Here is a 15,938-nt window from a genome sequence, read left to right as displayed (position 1 = left end):
CTATTACAGGCAATGAAATTAAACATGGATGTCCACCTAGCAGTGATTAAAAGGCAGCATAATGTCAGGATCATCACTGAGATGTAGTCGCTTGTGGTGAGAAATGGTTGGGTAGGAAGCTGTGACACCAACCACACATCTGCAGGTTTCCCATTTGGTTTTTGGTCAATGCCAAGTGATGTGTCATCACTCGCCTTCTGCCACAGCATGGCAAGAGCAGAAATAATCCTGCGCTCCCTAACTGCCCTGCCAGCTTGGATGGGAGGAGCTGGTGCAGACTGGGGACGATCAAGCCCACCTCACAGAACACCACCCTCAGCCACGCCGGTGCCTGGGTTTGTGTTTTGATAGATATCCAGGAAAACCCTAAGCAGAGACACCAGACAAGCCAAACACGCAGTAACGACTCCAGAAGTGCATGAGTCAGCTGGTGAACTTGTTGACATGGAATATTGTGAATGCCAAAAGCATGGCCGTAACATTCTCCTGTTGCTACCTGGGGAAGCCTCTGTTTCCCTGATTACCAAAAGGTCCAAAGGGATGACTGGGGAAATGATGACTCTGTGCTTGCCCGTTCCTTATTTTTTTATATTATATTTAACCATGTTTTACTGACTACTGCCCAAGACACAGTACGGGACTGAGAGGATGTTTTGCCCGACTGCAACAGCTGCTGCGATTGAAATTACAGTATGAAACACTTTAGCCTCCTTGTCTAGGTGGAGGCAAACAGATTGGATGAATTATCAGTAGAAATGGGCCTGAACAGAAACTTGAGAGGCACTCAATGCTTCTTCAGAGCCAGAGAACTCCTGTCCTTAAGGTGGGATGAACCAATCACCATTAAAAAGGTAGTCTGGATGTGGTCCCTAATGGTAGAGATGCCACTGACTGCATTATGAGAATAACACAACGCCACAAGAGCACAGGAGCAAAGACATCCCTCACCCTTGGCTGTAATCCAGCTGCCTATCAGCACAGGGTACGGCTATCAGAGAAGCAAACGCAAGAGCTGTGCGGCTACACAAAGCAGCTGATCACACCCTCCGGCTATCTACCAGGCAAACAAAGAAGCCATTGGCCGCGTCCATGGGTTGGTCTGCCTCTGCTCACTAGATCCGTGTTTGCAGAAACCTACCTTGAGCCGTCTGGGAGCAGTTTGGGGAACCTGGCCTCACGGTCACAGACCTGACCCCCCTGTGACCCCCGGCTGGCCGGCGGGGACATGAATGTCCTGCCTGATCCTCTCTGCCTCACAGCAGCCTGTGACACAACACGCACCCCAGCCTGTAAGCACGACCACCTTCAGAGCCACCGCTGTCAGGTCATTAACTCCAGTTAAAACTTTAACAAGCCCAAACGCAGCTTCTTAACAGAAAAGACTATGGACAGGCATACTCACTATTGGGCCGAGTCATTAAGCTGATATTCCCGGGACCGGTTGAAGCATTCTTGGATCCCAGAGTCTGCCCAGAGTCTCATCATAGCTGACAGCAGCTCTGGAGAGAAGGGCTCTGTGTCCTCCATCCGACTTACAACATCGCAGACCATCTTGGCATCAGCCTGCAGAGGAAAGAAACGAGAGGTCACATACATGCTCAAGGCAGAACTGGGAGCCAGGGGTTTCAGAAACAGTTCACCAAACCCTAGGAGGCAAGGGGCTGAGTTTCTCGGGATGGGGCTTTAGGATCCACACCGTATGATCCAGCAGGCAGGGCTAAAGGAGGATGGAGCAAGGAAGCCACAAGCAAAAGGGTTATTTCTGCAACCCACCCCCCGTCAACAAATGTATCTACTCAGCAGAACCAGTCAGCGGTGCGTGTGTGTGGAGTTTCTTGGGAACAGAAGGAAATTCCTATATTTACAAGCCTATTTTAAATTGTTAGCAGAGCGACACATACCCTGCAACAATACCTGTTTTACCTGGGTGTGTAACTGCTCTGAAGTAGGGGTTGTTTGTATCAGAAAGGACAGTAGAAAGGCTCCAGAAGCAATTTTTTTCAGATGCTGGTTTATTACTTTTCCTGAATTCTTGTTCTTTGCTACGAGCCCCTGCTCCAGGGGCTAATTCATATTAACACCGACCACCTTGGCTGGCTGTCGTGCTTTGTGACTCAGAGGGAGAGGAATCTCCTGCAGTTAAAGAGTATGGCAGCGAGGGCAGGGCCAGCTGGCTGTGTTCAGATGGAATCTTTTTTGGTTAAGAAAAATGTGATTTGTTGGAACAGCAACTTTTCCTGGAGGATTGTGTTCTGACACAACTCGGGTCCGGAAGATGTCTCAGATTTAGGATGGGAACGTCTAGACAGCCTTGGAATAGCTGAGTTCAGCCCTGCTGTAATAGTTCAAGGTGGCTGATGCTTCTTCACCCATTTGCAAAGCGGGACACCCGAATTCATGACCACCCTCTGCTTGCTTTGCAGAAAGTGGATCTCCCACCCCCTCTCCAGACTTCTGAAACCCCAGGGCTGTTGGCTAATCTGCAGTTCATCGCTTTAAAAATTTTGGAAAATTCTCCTATTTCTACCAGCTGAAACAAACCCCATTATTATTGCTATAGTTCATTGGAAAAGAGGAGCTCTTAATCCTTGTGTGTGCTTACAGCAGCTAGCGAAGACAACCTCCTGGTTTTATTACTTCTCCTCTTGTCTGCTAGATCAAACCCACTCTTGGACAAACACAGATGGAAGTCTTCGCCTGCCAGGGTGTTTGGTCTAAACCAGCAAACGCTGGCCAGAAACATGAGTGTCGCAGACGGGCGTGCAGGCAGGGCCCGTGCTGTGCTGCCACCGTCCCATGGACAAACAACCCTTGTCCATCACAGTGACCCAGCTCATGAGCACAAAGCCACCTGCAGCTGGGCGTACAGCTCCTGGGAAGCCGGGCATTGCCTTCGGGAAGAGCTCCTGCAGCTTTCCTGGGTAGAACAGTCTCTGTGCTGTTCCTCTGCCCGGCCAGGTGCTGCGGGTGCTCCCCCCTGACACTCAGACCTAGCAGCTGTGATGGGAACAGCCCAACTGCTGAATGCGTTGCTCTCCTCGGGTACCGCCTGAGCGCTGGGGACAAGGTATGACAGGGTTTGTGGCAAAGCAAGCAGATTATATCTTAGGTCATAGGTACAAGTAGAAGTGGAGAAGTACCAGCGGTGAAGAGCATCACAATAACCCAATTGCACGGGTGGGAGCGACCAGGCGTACGGCATGGCTGGCATGGCCAGGATCAACACTCCCCTGCAGCCTTCCTTTACCGAACACTGAAAGTGTTGGGAAATCGCGGGGTGCCAAGCCGCTAGCACTGGAGGCTGAAGCTGCTGGGGAGTTCAGTGCTCAGAGAAAGAGCCTCAAGTCCCCTGATGATGCAGTCTTCACAGGCAGAAGTCTCAGTACTGTATGGACACACCATCCCGTAAAACTTAATGGAGTGGAGCGTCTCTGCTTTGAAGACTTTATGAACATACAGCCTTTCTCGCAGAACATTTAACTTCATATTTTAGTGCCCAGGAATCCTCCCCGCACTCTGCACAGACTCTGCTCGTGTTGGAGAAACAGTACTGGTGACTCACATCACAAAGCCAAGGCAAACAAGGAACCTTGAAGAGTTCAGTTAATTTCAAAAGCTTGTTTTCTGCCCCGGAGTGCTTCGTGAGCTCAGTGAATATTCATAAATCACCAGTATGGTTTGCCTGCCCTGCTGGAGCTGTAATTCTGCTCTTTTCATGGACTCTAAATAACATGAAACCTGCTAATGGCCAGTCAGCTCAGGACTGCGGACTGGCGTGGCCCCGTTATTTGTGCAGAAAAAGCACCCATAGTTACAGTCAGGTAGGAAGGAGGTCTTCCGTATGTCACCCTGACTGCTGGGGGGCATTCTAGGTGTAAGTCACAGATCTGCCCATCTGTCTGCGATGGCAAAGCACATTTGAAGTTCTCCAGCTGTTACAGGCAGGGTCTGGGCTGCTTCTGAGCTTGTGGATTAGACTGCAGATTGCTTTCTGCAAAGCATCAGAAGGAACAGCAGGGTCGTCACATTTTCACGAAATAGCTGCCTCACCTTCCCCACTGCTGAGACTTGTGGCAGTGCCCTGTGATTTAAGACCTAATGCAAGAGGGTTTGAGCAGAAGACGTAGACGAACAGCGATGACGGGGCAGAAGGGGAGTGACCAGGGACAGGCACCTCCAGCTGTGGTTACCAGGTGTGCTTGGGCTAGAAGCGGGGCTGAGCTCCTAGGGCAGGGGGTTATTTTGGTACGTGCTGCTCTGCAGTCACCAGGGGTCCCTTTTGGCGGTGGGAGGGATGGGAGCAGCTGCCCTTCCCCGGTGCGGGGCAGACCGTGACTCCACAGGCTGGAGCAGGGGAACAGCTCGTAGGCAAGTCTATCGCTCCTGCTGAATGGTAATAAAAATATTCTAGACTTAGTTTTATTTTGCAGAGTGAACCACTGAACTCTCAGTTTTCTAGACCAAGAAAAAAGCAAGTGAAACGAGTGTTTTTAAAAATACTCCTCCCCCCTGCCAAGGATGGAGCCCCTCTGTCAGGGAGCATGGGGCCATCCAGGAGTTCAGGCATTTGTTAGGTGATTTAACGAGCAATTAAGGATCCAAGAAGAGAAGATACCCCTTTCTTTTCTCACTCTCCAGGCTGTATCTCAAGCTGGGAATGACATTAAAATCTCCAGCCCCCCCTGGGCCCAGCAGGTAGATTTTTAAATACTGCCTGATTGACTTTGCCCTTCCCACCTCCCCCGGGTCTGGCGCTCCCGCTTTTCCCGAGGTGAGAGGAGCCGAGCCTCCTGCCACGCTCTGCCTCTGTACTGAAGCCAGCAATTAAACAAAGCAAAACAAACCCGACCAACCAGCCCCCTCTGCCCCCCCGCCTTGCAGTTCCCATCCGACAGGGTTTTCATTAATGAATATCACGGTGGTATTTCAGCTACCTCAGGAGCTAAAAATAGGCAGCGCTCTGCCGCCGGGATTGCTGGAAGGAGCCGCAAAATGGTGCAGGGCTGCTTCCTCCACTGCTGCCGCTGCCTCTCCCCAGCTGCTCCATCTCCTGTTCCCTCGGTACAAGCTGGCTGGGAGGAGGGTAAGGGGCTGGGCTGGTCTCCTTCAGGCTGGTTCTTATCTGGTGGGAGCATCCCATCCCATCCCATCCCATCCCATCCCATCCCATCCCATCCCATCCCATCCCATCCCATCCCATCCCATCCCCACAGCTTTCCCATGCATCCCACTTGCATTTTCCATAGTGGGTCAAACCCTAACCCTCCAGCTGATTGCTTTTGGGTTGATTGTCACCGAGAGCGAGATTTGTTCAGCTGTGTCGCTCCTGAATTCTGAACGTGCCCACCCACAGCGGGAGAACTGGAGCTGGCTGGGCTTGGCTTGGGAAACAGCTGCGCTCACAGACCCAGGGATGGTAAATGACACATCCAGGCTTTTGCCATCAAGCTAAAAAACCACCTAACCCGTTGTCAAAGAACAAACCTCCACAGCAGCCGGGGAGTGGAGGGGGCTCTGCAGGGCCAGGGCAGTGAAATCCACAGGCAGAGGTGAGCCAGAAGCCTGCCAGCTTAGCGGGAAATCAGCGTGGCTCCTTCCTACCTCTGGGTTGTGCATCTACCTTTGCACATGGTATAAATCCAGTTCACAAGGGGATCTGTTTTCTCACTAACCTGGGCATAACCGCAGTTATTTAATTGTCTCCCATATGTCACTGTCACCAAGCACACAGGCTGTGCTCAGCACGCGAACTTGTGACTTTGCTTGCAACAGCCACATAGCCCAATTAATTTGTTACCTTGCTGGAAGGGAGAGGGGCTCTTCCCAGCAGCCTGACATCACTGGTGGTCATGTTCATCTCTGCAAGCAAGTTATTTCTCATCATGCCGATACTGACCACCCCTAATTATCTGTTCCTCCCCACCAGCCATGCTCTGTGCCCACGAAGGTACCAGCAGAGCTGCTCCTGCCCTGGATGCCGTAGAGTTGCGCTGGAGTGGGACTCAGGTCCCCGCCTCTCTGGCCATCCCAAGGTAAATCCTGGCTCCGATCCTTGGAAGTTGCCTGGACACTAACTAGGGGATTTTTTTTCTTTTTTTTTTTTCTTCTTTTTTCAAAAAGTAATTGTTTTCTGGAAGGGAACTATTTAAGGGAAAGGCAAAGCCTGAAGCTATGTGGTACAAAACTGCTAAACCCTATAGAGCTGCACTGCCTTACACCCACAGGAGAGCTGACCCAGTGTGTCATATTGTACTGTGCTTTCCTTTTGGTGAACTAAATCCCAGTAAATATAATTTTTGCTGTTATTTACTCTGATTAATCATACTCGTCACTCAGCCTATCTGAAAGGTTAACACTGGGGCAATTTCCTCTGGTGGCTGGCTGTACTCAAAGCTGCATCTCAGAACATTTCAGAAAATCCATTCAGTGGGGGAAAAAGATAAGCACTGCATTTTGCTGGCAGTGCAAGATGAATCAGAGGCACGGTACTGGTTATCAAGCAAGCAATCTCATGAAAAAAGTAGTGGCCATCGCAGGGCAGGAACCTGGGGCAAATGAAACTGATGTCTTGAAAGCATCCACTATCCACAAAGGGTGACCCCGGAGGACGACCTTCTTGGGGGACCCAGATCCTGACCACAGCATACAGCGGTATGTGCCTTTGCTACCTCAGTGAGAAACGAGGTCCCATAACTTAGGGGCAGAACATGGCTCATAAACTGAAAACCTCCTCCTCCTCCTCTTCCTCACAGAGCATCTCAGAAATCTCGACCCTGCTTCCCAGCTGAAGTGTGGCTGCGTCACAGCAAAAGCCGGTTATTTTCATAGCATTTGCAGCCTGAATGAATTCTGGAAACAAAGCAGGGCTGGTGAATACGCCTCTTCCAGAGACATCCAGGGCCCAGCTCCAAGTCCATAAGGAGTTTTTGTAGATGCTGAATAAATAGCTCCACATATGACTCTCCCCGTCACTCTCCCTCTCTTTCTCACACATCTGTGTTTCCAAGCTGACCTCTCAATCTGTGGAAATCTGTCTGGCATGAAGCAGCTGCTGTGCATCAAAGGAGAGACAACTTTCTCCCTTCCTCCTCCACTCTTCCATCCACCTTCAGAACATTTAATCAAGGCCTCCCACCTCTGCTTGGCATTTGGCTTGCTGAGAGACCCTGGAAGGCACTGCGCTAGTAAAAAAACTACCCAGCAGCTTATTCAAATCTATCCCTTTAAAGAATACCTTGAGGTGGGCACCCAAACTACAGCCCCTCCGTACTCCCATTAGTTGGATCTGGGAAACTCCTGACAGATCCCAGTGGTCTGGGAAAGATGGGTTTATGCTGACGCGAGGCTCAGTGTAGCGCTCCAGCGATTTGCATCACACAGCAAAGCTAAGCCTAACAAATTAAGTTAGAGATGGTTGGCTTTCCACAGCGTCACGCTAGCCATCTTCTACCCTGCTCGTGGAAAACAGCTCACAAAAAGGTTGGCTGACTTGGGTACAACGCCAAAGGGCTGCTGCCTGCCTGTGAGCAGACAATTTTCTACGGAAAACATAACCCGACAGTGACGGTGACATCCAGATCTTCTCCCGAGATTGTGCTGTCTGGCTAGCAATCAGTAAAGCCCTGGTTTTCATAGCCTTCTGGAGCCAAGATGGCACCACCACCTCTGGCTGTCTTGGCCAAACAGCTTTGCTGTGTCTGGTTCCTGGTCTGGGATCTCTGTCCTGAAACCTTGTTACAGCTGGTTTTTTCTGTCTGCTGCTTCCTGTCTGGGGAGACGTTGCGCAGGACTGGCATTACAGATCATGATGGCTCTAAAAGCAGGCCAACTGCTTTCGTGTGGTACTACTTTTATTCCTACCCATTCTGTATGATCCTGCAGTTGATCAAATAACATTTGCTGGCTCTTACATGGGTATAAACTTCTTTTCCCCTCCTGCAACACACGTACAATAGTATTCCCTGTCTGCTTGGGCTGCTGACTACCTGGCAATCCAGGGACTGGGTAATGCATGGACTAGACTAAGCCCTTGGGCTGCCAGTTGGCCACCACCATTGCAAGAGTTCCTATAGCTCTCTATCCTGCAGGAAACAGCGCTTCACTCCCCAGAGAGGTGGAAAATCCCACCACCCAACAACACAGAACTCGACTGCAAGAGGGATGCTGCTGAGAGGCAAGTTGTTTCCCAAATCCACTTCATTCTAGGAAATCATAGGGTCCCCCCTTGTTCTTGAGGAGCTCAGCAGAGCTGAGCTGGGTGAGGCAAACACGGTGGACAGCTGGCCTGATTTTGCCACACCAGGATGGGAAAGCCAGAAAGGATGTGTTAAATGGTCTCAGAATAGGTTCTGACCCACTAGCTGCAATGGAAGGTGAGAAAACAGCACTCTGTCTGTCCCAGTCACTTCTAATTTGAGAAGACGGCATCCCTGAGAGACCGGGAGCTGCTGCAGACTCCACCAGCATCCCTCCGGGAGCAGGATGCTTTGATGGGTCCTCTGTCCTAGAAGCACCGAGCAGAAGGGCTGGGTACGGGACCTGCACGCCCAAGCATCATCCCTCGCTGATGACTTTCAGGCCATGCAGGCACAGACAGCGCTGCCCACCAGGGAGGGGATGACAGAGAGAGTCACAGATGGGGGACATTAGCCGCATGGCTTCATGCTCCGCAGGGAAGTGCTCTGCCGCAGTGCTGAGGAGGAGGCTGGAAACATGTAAAGACGAGTGAACAAAATCCTTGCAGCTTACTGCCCTTCCCCTCGCTGTAAAAGCCTCTCTGCTGGGTAAAAGTCCATAAAATGTAGCGGCGCCGGAGCGTTGGTGTTGCAGGGAAACGCCTGATAGCCCACAGTGGAAGGGCAGGTGGGGAAGCTGCATCAGCTCCGGGCGTTTGTAAAATCAACGGCTGTTTCACACGCATCGCAAAGCAGGTGGCTGAGGACGAGCTGAGTGGGAGCGATGGCGATTCTCTGGGAACCTGCTCTGGGTTTGGGAATTCCCGATCACTTTAGCCTGCCATCTCCCTCTCTTCAAATGTCTTTAAGATTTTCCACACTAGGATCCCTCTGGGCGCCCGCGTAAGGGTGGCAAGGCAAAGGGGACACGGTTTCGTTCCCAGCTCTCCCACCACAAAGGGGGAAACGGGCTTTGTCTTTGGAACAGAAAGGGAAACCAGCCCCTATGGTGGGAGTATTCCCAGGACAAAGCGGGATTTTTTTTAACATCTCTGGCTAAATGCCGCTCGTGTATGATGATTTATAGGGCAGCGCCTTCCTGCTGGGAAGCCATGCAGCGCTGGAACCTAGTAATTAGTTTAATGCTCAGAGCTTGATGCTGAACGGTGGGTGCTAATCTCCTCTCTACAATTAATCTAGCCGATTTATCAGTGCTTCGTACGATGAAGGACTAAGTCTGTGGGCTACAGTTATCTGTCCCTGAAGAAAGCAATGGCATTTCAATCAGAAAGAGCCTTTTTTCATTTTACGGTCCTATTTTACTTGGTGATCTGTGTTGAAGATACATACTTAAAGGACAAAGTGGAGAGGAAAAATCCCCCCATCCTACCCCAGTCCTGCTAATTTTCAGCTCTGCGTTGCCTCTTCTCTTCTCTGTAACCTGTAATTGGGATATCTGGGTAGGGATTTCTTATTGCTCTCCAATGAAACAACCACGGTGGGTTTGGTGTCCATACCTAAGCCTTCTGCCTGACAGGGTGTCTCAGAATTATTTCTTGCATTGCTGGTGTGAGAGCAGGTATCACAGCAGCCAAATAATACTGGATTTTCCACTTTGCAGTAGAACCAAAAAATTAGGTGGTGTGAAAAATCATCTTGGATCAAACGTGTTGCCCTGCATTCTTCTGTGACCCAAAATCCTCTGAAAAATTTCATTTCACATCCAGCCAAAGTGCTTGCCTTGAGCCCTACCAAAATATTTTGGTTTGTTTCAAATTATATGGGGGCTCAGTATTACTCTTTTAAATGCAGGTCAGTTTTCAATCAAAAATTTTGTTTCCAAATGAAAAGTTGGAAAAATGAATGAAACCAAAACACTCTGGCTTTTCCCTTATGAAAAATTCTCCAAATTTTCACATAATTTCTTCTTGGACATGACTACTTGTAGGTTTTGACTGATTTTACAGATGTTTTAGGTTTCTTTTAGACTGTGCTTTTTAGCAAATTCATCAAACATTTCTGCCCAGGTCTAGTATCTAATATCTAATAAATGCAAGAACTTTCTTATCAGGAGTCCTTCATTCACTGCTTATTTGCTGTTTTAATTTGGATGCTCATCACCTCAATTTTTCTGATTTTCAGTCCTGTACTCTTTCACCAAATGCCTTACAAGATGACCACTGCTGAGGGCAGACAAAGGGGTTTTCCTTAGGTTTGCCTTGGACTTTACCAGAGCAAAACAACATATGTAAACTCCGATACCTACACGGCCGGGATACAGGTCCTGGGGGCACGAGGATGCGCTGGCACTGTGGTTTAAGAGCTGTCCCGGCAATCAGCTAAATATTAACCGACGGGGCATGGTGTCAGGCAGAGAGGGCACTTTGGGAGCTGAGTTTCTACTGCAAACTTAAGCAAGTTTCCCTTATCTGTTTAAAGGAGGAGTACTCGGAGAAGTACTTCTATTTTCCTTACGAGACCATTAAGAACATTCCCCAGCCCTTTGGAAGGGAGAGGCTGGGAGGAGGAAGAAGAGGGAAAGCAAGAGAAGAGGAAGGGGAAGGAGGGGAACCTGGTGGGTCAGGTGTGAGCATTGTCATTCCAGGCGGAGCTGTTCTGGGGGCAATTAACAGGAACTTTCTTTCATGAACTGCTCTTTTCAGAGAGACTGGATAAACAGGGCCTCAGGTGCAGCGTGAGATGACAGGGTAGTCTATAAAATAAGTGCCTGGCAGAGAAATATCTTTATAACGGCTTAACAAGGATAGGCAGACATAGGCTGGGGGCCTGGAAGAACTGTTTGATGCTGTTGTGTCTATTTATTATTTATTCTTCTGGCACAAATATAGCATCAAAGAATGTCAAAACCAAAAAGCCCATAACCTGCTGTCACTGGATTAGTCCTACATCTCTGTAACCATGGCATCGTGTGGAATTGACAAGGAAAATCAGCAACAATGGGAAGAAAACGCCTGGCATTTATGACACTTGCGAGGATGAGGCAGACTTCCTCACTCTGGTGAGGACGCACCAGAAGGGATAAGAAAATCTGTGAGAGTCTTGCTAGCCTGGGCATCTGTGAGGCTCAGCTCTGATGGAAAATGCCACAAAACAGCGAGATTGCTCCCTTGTGCGTAATCCTACGTGATACATATGGGCAACACAGAGTGGATCCCCCCCTAAAACATTTTCCTGCCGTTGCAGAGCACGTCGAGCCCCACAGAAGGGAGGGGGTGGCATCAGCGCCTCTCTGCAGTCAAGAATGGAAATAGCCGCAACACCTCAAGTACCACGGTCAAAACTCTCCGTGACTGTGCCCTGGCAGGGTTCACCTCTGCGGGCTGTGACGTTGCCAGCCCTCGCTCGCTGTCTCTCAGGCCCATCCTATCTCAGTGCTTTCCTGCCTTCCCCTCGGCTGCTCCCCCGCTTTGTGCCAGCCCCCCTGGCTCTGCAGGTCATGCAGCACTGCTGCTGGGAGACCTCCCTCGTGGCTGTACAGAGCAGAGGACCAGGCTGACATGAGTAACAAGGCATAGGCTTAATACTGTACTGATTATTTTTTGGAAAATAATATATATTCACTTTTTTCTGAAACACTTTTGCTGGCTTGGAAATATTTCAAGTGCCAGCAGCAAGAGATTAGGGAGCTTCTTTTAATCAGCTTTTGTTTTGCTTCTTTATTTGCATCTTTGCAGAAGAAGGAGTAAAAGTCTACTCTGAAAAGTTCTGCGTGGAGGGATTGGGATTTGGCAGTGTCATGCAGTGATGCTTCTGGATAAGGGGAAGCGGGAACGGTGCGGCCTCCCACCGCCTCCCGAAGCCCCCTGGCAGGAGGGGTCTCACCTCTCCCGCAGGCAGATTTGGGGCAGGAGGAGCTGGTGTGCTCCAGCCCCGTGCAAAGCTCAGGCTGGAGATCTGTTTTCGCTGCCCCCAACTCACCCTGTGCAATAGAGCACAATTGCCAATAAAACCTTGGAGCAGAGACTCACAGTTGGCCAAGGATCTGGAAAACTGATTGCCTCTAAAATAAGTAGATAAGCCTATGGCCACCATGTACATCCCGGCAGCGGTGGGCATGGTAGTCCCTTCGTGGCATGGTCCGTCAGTCGGAAAGTGAGAAACCCCAACAAACGTGAATGCCTGCCATCCTTAGTGCCTCTTTTCTTTCCCTTCTCCGTTACTTTTGCTTTTTCTCTCCCGGCGAGCCTCTCTGCCTGGCACTCCCGTGGCTCTGCCTGCCTGTCTGCCGCCAGCCCCAGCCCCGGGAACAGCCCTGCGTGTGCAGCACTCTCTGGAGATGCCCTTTCTCTCGCAGACATTCAGCCCATGGTGCACTGCAAAAAAATATCCCCAGCGGAGCGAGCGATGCCAGTAAGATGCTCGCCTTCCCTCCACCTCCCAGGGCTACTTTCTGCCTTGGCTACGAGCCTGCCTGCATCTTTGTGTGGTTAATAAAAATAACCTAAAAGTACTTGGGAGCAGACAGAGCAATCCCAGAGACTCCAAACATCTAAGGGGCTTTGTTTCCAAGGCAACATCTTGTCTCCTAGCTGCAAAAGGCCACGGGAATGAAGGCAGCCTATGGAAAATGAATAGCTCAATGACAACAACAACAACAAAAAAATCTGCTGGGGAGCGTATCAGGGAGGGAGGAGTGTTTGTAGGGGGGCCAGGAAAGAGCAAAGCCGAGCAAGCCAGGACTAGCTGCACAGAGCATGCCAAGGGACAGGGTGCAATTTATCTCATGAGAAGCCCAGTCCTGCTCCCATTGAAATGCATAGCACCACTTCCACCGACTTAATGGGAGCAGGGGAGCTTGCACAAATCAGCTATTCTTTTCTTTTCCCCTTTTTTTAAGCTACAGTGTTTGAAGATTCGAGCTAGTTAAAAATAATCCATTGTCCGAGGCAGAGCTTTCCTGGGTCCCGGGAGCTTTCCAGCCGGGGCTGCAGCACGCTATTGACTGTAGCCACCACGGTTCCCACTGCCGGGGCTGCCGCCTCCCCTCCAGCGCCCAGGGCAGCGAGGCGGGAGGTGCCCGAGCACCCCAGCATCCCTCCGGCTCTTCCCATTCAGAAAGAAACATGTTTTCACCTATTCTTATTTCAGAGCTGTGCGGTGTGTGAATACCTGTGTGCAAGCCAAGCTGCAGAATCAGGTTGTTTCGCTATGGCTGGCCAGGCCGGTTTTGCTCTTACGGCATTGCGAGCTGGCTGCCCGGAGGGTGGGCTGGGGGCTTCAGGCATGGGGAAGGCACAGACCCCTCTGTGTCCCACCGGTGGCACCCACAGCCCATGGGACAGCACCCTCCCTTGGAGAGGGCAGGCGGGCAGGTCCGTGGCTCTGTTGTGGAGCTATTGAACGCGCACGTCGCCCTTACGTAAGTGGCTGCCACAGTAAAAAGCCCCCGAGATCATTTATGGGATTGATATCAGACTGGGAGGGGAGAGGCTCCCCAGTGGCAGATGCTTGCCTGCAAATGGCCTGCTCTTGCCTTTCCTCTCCCTTGCGTCCCACGGGAATGCCTAAAAGCTTTGGATCGTGATGCCAAGTGAGCTGCCAGAGCTTTTACTCCATGTCCCAGGAGGCAGCATGGATGCCCCAGGAACGTGAGGGGCGCTGGGTCAGGGGCTCCTTTGGAACTGGCTCCCGGCTCCTCGCAGAGCAACTGACACGGAGCTCCACCATGCCAGGGTGGGCTCCCGATGTGGGGAGGGGAGGAGGAGGGGGCCCGGGAACTTCCCTGGGGTGGCCAGGAGGGATGGAAGACATCGGTGTGTGCTGGTGCCTCTCTGCCCTGGGCTAGAGCCAGCCTCAGGCTCGTGCTCTCCCTCCCCTTGTCCTCAGAGACTCTTTGGGATGATGAACAACCTGGCCATTGATGTCCTGCCTGATGTTAAAACATTTTACTTAACTAATGTTTTTCCTTTGTACCCTCTCACGATCAATACTATGTGAGCAAGAGGTTTGCAGAGGGAGAGCTGCTGGAAATGCTCCTCTCACACTTTTTTTTCGCACCCTCTGCTGTGGGCAGAGCAAATCCATCTGCATGGATGGACCACTGCTATTTATTATTAATCTTGGTATGCCGAGCAGCGCTCTATCTGAGCAAGTTTCGAGATGGTGAGGTTTGCTTCTCACTCCCCCTCCTTGAAATGGTTTTAATTTAGCTTAACTCCAGGGAATTCCTCCAACATTGCTCCTGCGGAGCAGGGCTGGAACCTGCCCCCCAGTGCCCCGCCTGGGAATGGGGGGCTGCCTCTGCCACAGCCACGTGGTGTCCGCCTGTGGGGAAGTACAGGGGGGCCTGTCTGTGGGCCCGGGTGGGCGGGTGACACGCAGTGCCCCCACCTCCCATGTGTCACCCTCCCTTGCCCCGTCAGAAGGTGCTGCCAGGGCGAGCAGGCAGCCTGGCTGCAGGCACCAGCTGTGGCGTGCGGGGCAGGCAGGCACGGGCTGCTGGAACATCTAGGGGTGACCAGGCTGACACATCACCCTGCTCCTCCTTTTCCCAGGGGATGTTCGCTGGGGGCAAGACTGGGAGCTCCTGGGGCTTGGGGGTGGAAAAGACTTGATTTTAAGAATCAGGAGAGCACGGGACTTGGACATGTGCATCAAAACCAGTACAGCCGTTTTACCCTCTTGCCCCCAGTTCTTCTTTCTCACAGGTACCCACCGAGCATATCGTGCACGTGGTCATTTTCTGCCCTAACCTCCACTGCAGTGTTCCTGGATCGCCTTCCACTGCTGCAACTTTCAGCCTTTTGTGGCTGAACTTCACTTCCCTGTGACGTGATTCCCGCAGACCGCATTGAGTTTTCACTTGCAAATACTCTTGGACCCCTTTCAAAGCACTCAGCTCCACTTCAGCATGACACATATTGTGTGGTTTGTGCCACCCCCTGTACAACTGGCTCTCACAATAGTTCATAATATTAATACAGGGGTTGGAATTTCCCAAAGCACTTGGTATTGACCTAACCCCATTCACAGCAGGCTCAGCTGTGGATTGTTATCAGTAGGGAGTAATGAGCATTCCTGAAAATCCCATCACTTGGACATAACGAGAGAGAAAATAGACTGTGGGATACATTATTATTGGCTTATTAAAAATTCTCACCTAGACGTCTTTAAAAATGTATCTGCTCAGGTCATTAATGGCATCTGCATGGACAGTCTTGTCATTATGTCTGAATGGATAAACAGTATTGATTTATACTATAATAAATTTATAGAATAAAAGAGAGCTAAAATACAGCCAGCTGGGTGACCAGCTACCTCTTCAGAGTATTTGCTGGCTGATTCCTCATGTTTTAGTTTTTTGAGAGGCATGAACAGGAGACAATACAGCTGTTGCCCTCGGTTCTAACATGATCAGGTGCTGAGCACCCCTTGAGCAGCCCGGCGCACTCTAACCCCTTCCTGAGAACCTGCCTGCCCCTTCATTTTCTGTGCCACCCTTCTGCTTCAGATGGCTTAGCTCACTTGCTGGCTCTCGCCACACGCACACACAGGCTGGCTTCCAGGCCCTCAGCCCAGGGCTAGAGAATCCACGCTCACATCTCCTCCACAGATAAAAACGGTCAAGCTTTCAACTTCCCTTTGAGCTGGTATCTTCAGAGTAACAGGTCAAGCTGGAAATGCGTTTCCAAGCCATGTTTGCCTACCAGAAGCAAGCTCTCCATTGCTCTGTGCGGCCCTTTGCGAGCCCCAGCGCTCTGTAACAAGGCCATTGATGGAGCAGTGCTATGTTCTTTTGTCCCT

At 50.8% G+C, this 15,938-nt stretch overlaps 1 protein-coding gene across 2 annotated transcripts in view; it reads right to left on the bottom strand.

The window, feature by feature from the left end:
• GNAO1 (G protein subunit alpha o1) overlaps positions 1 to 15,938 on the bottom strand; it is a 146,635-nt gene that overhangs the window by 48,915 nt on the left and 81,782 nt on the right. For both annotated transcript variants that reach the window (XM_056361044.1, XM_056361043.1), the window contains exon 4: positions 1,403 to 1,563. In XM_056361044.1, the coding sequence (XP_056217019.1) occupies positions 1,403 to 1,563 (161 nt within the window). The remainder of the gene's footprint in view (positions 1 to 1,402; positions 1,564 to 15,938) is intronic.

This window comes from Falco biarmicus, chromosome 15, assembly GCF_023638135.1.
Source record: "Falco biarmicus isolate bFalBia1 chromosome 15, bFalBia1.pri, whole genome shotgun sequence".
Taxonomy (NCBI): domain Eukaryota; kingdom Metazoa; phylum Chordata; class Aves; order Falconiformes; family Falconidae; genus Falco; species Falco biarmicus.
Note: the sequence above shows the minus strand (reverse complement) of the source record. Positions and strands in the feature narration are given on the sequence as shown.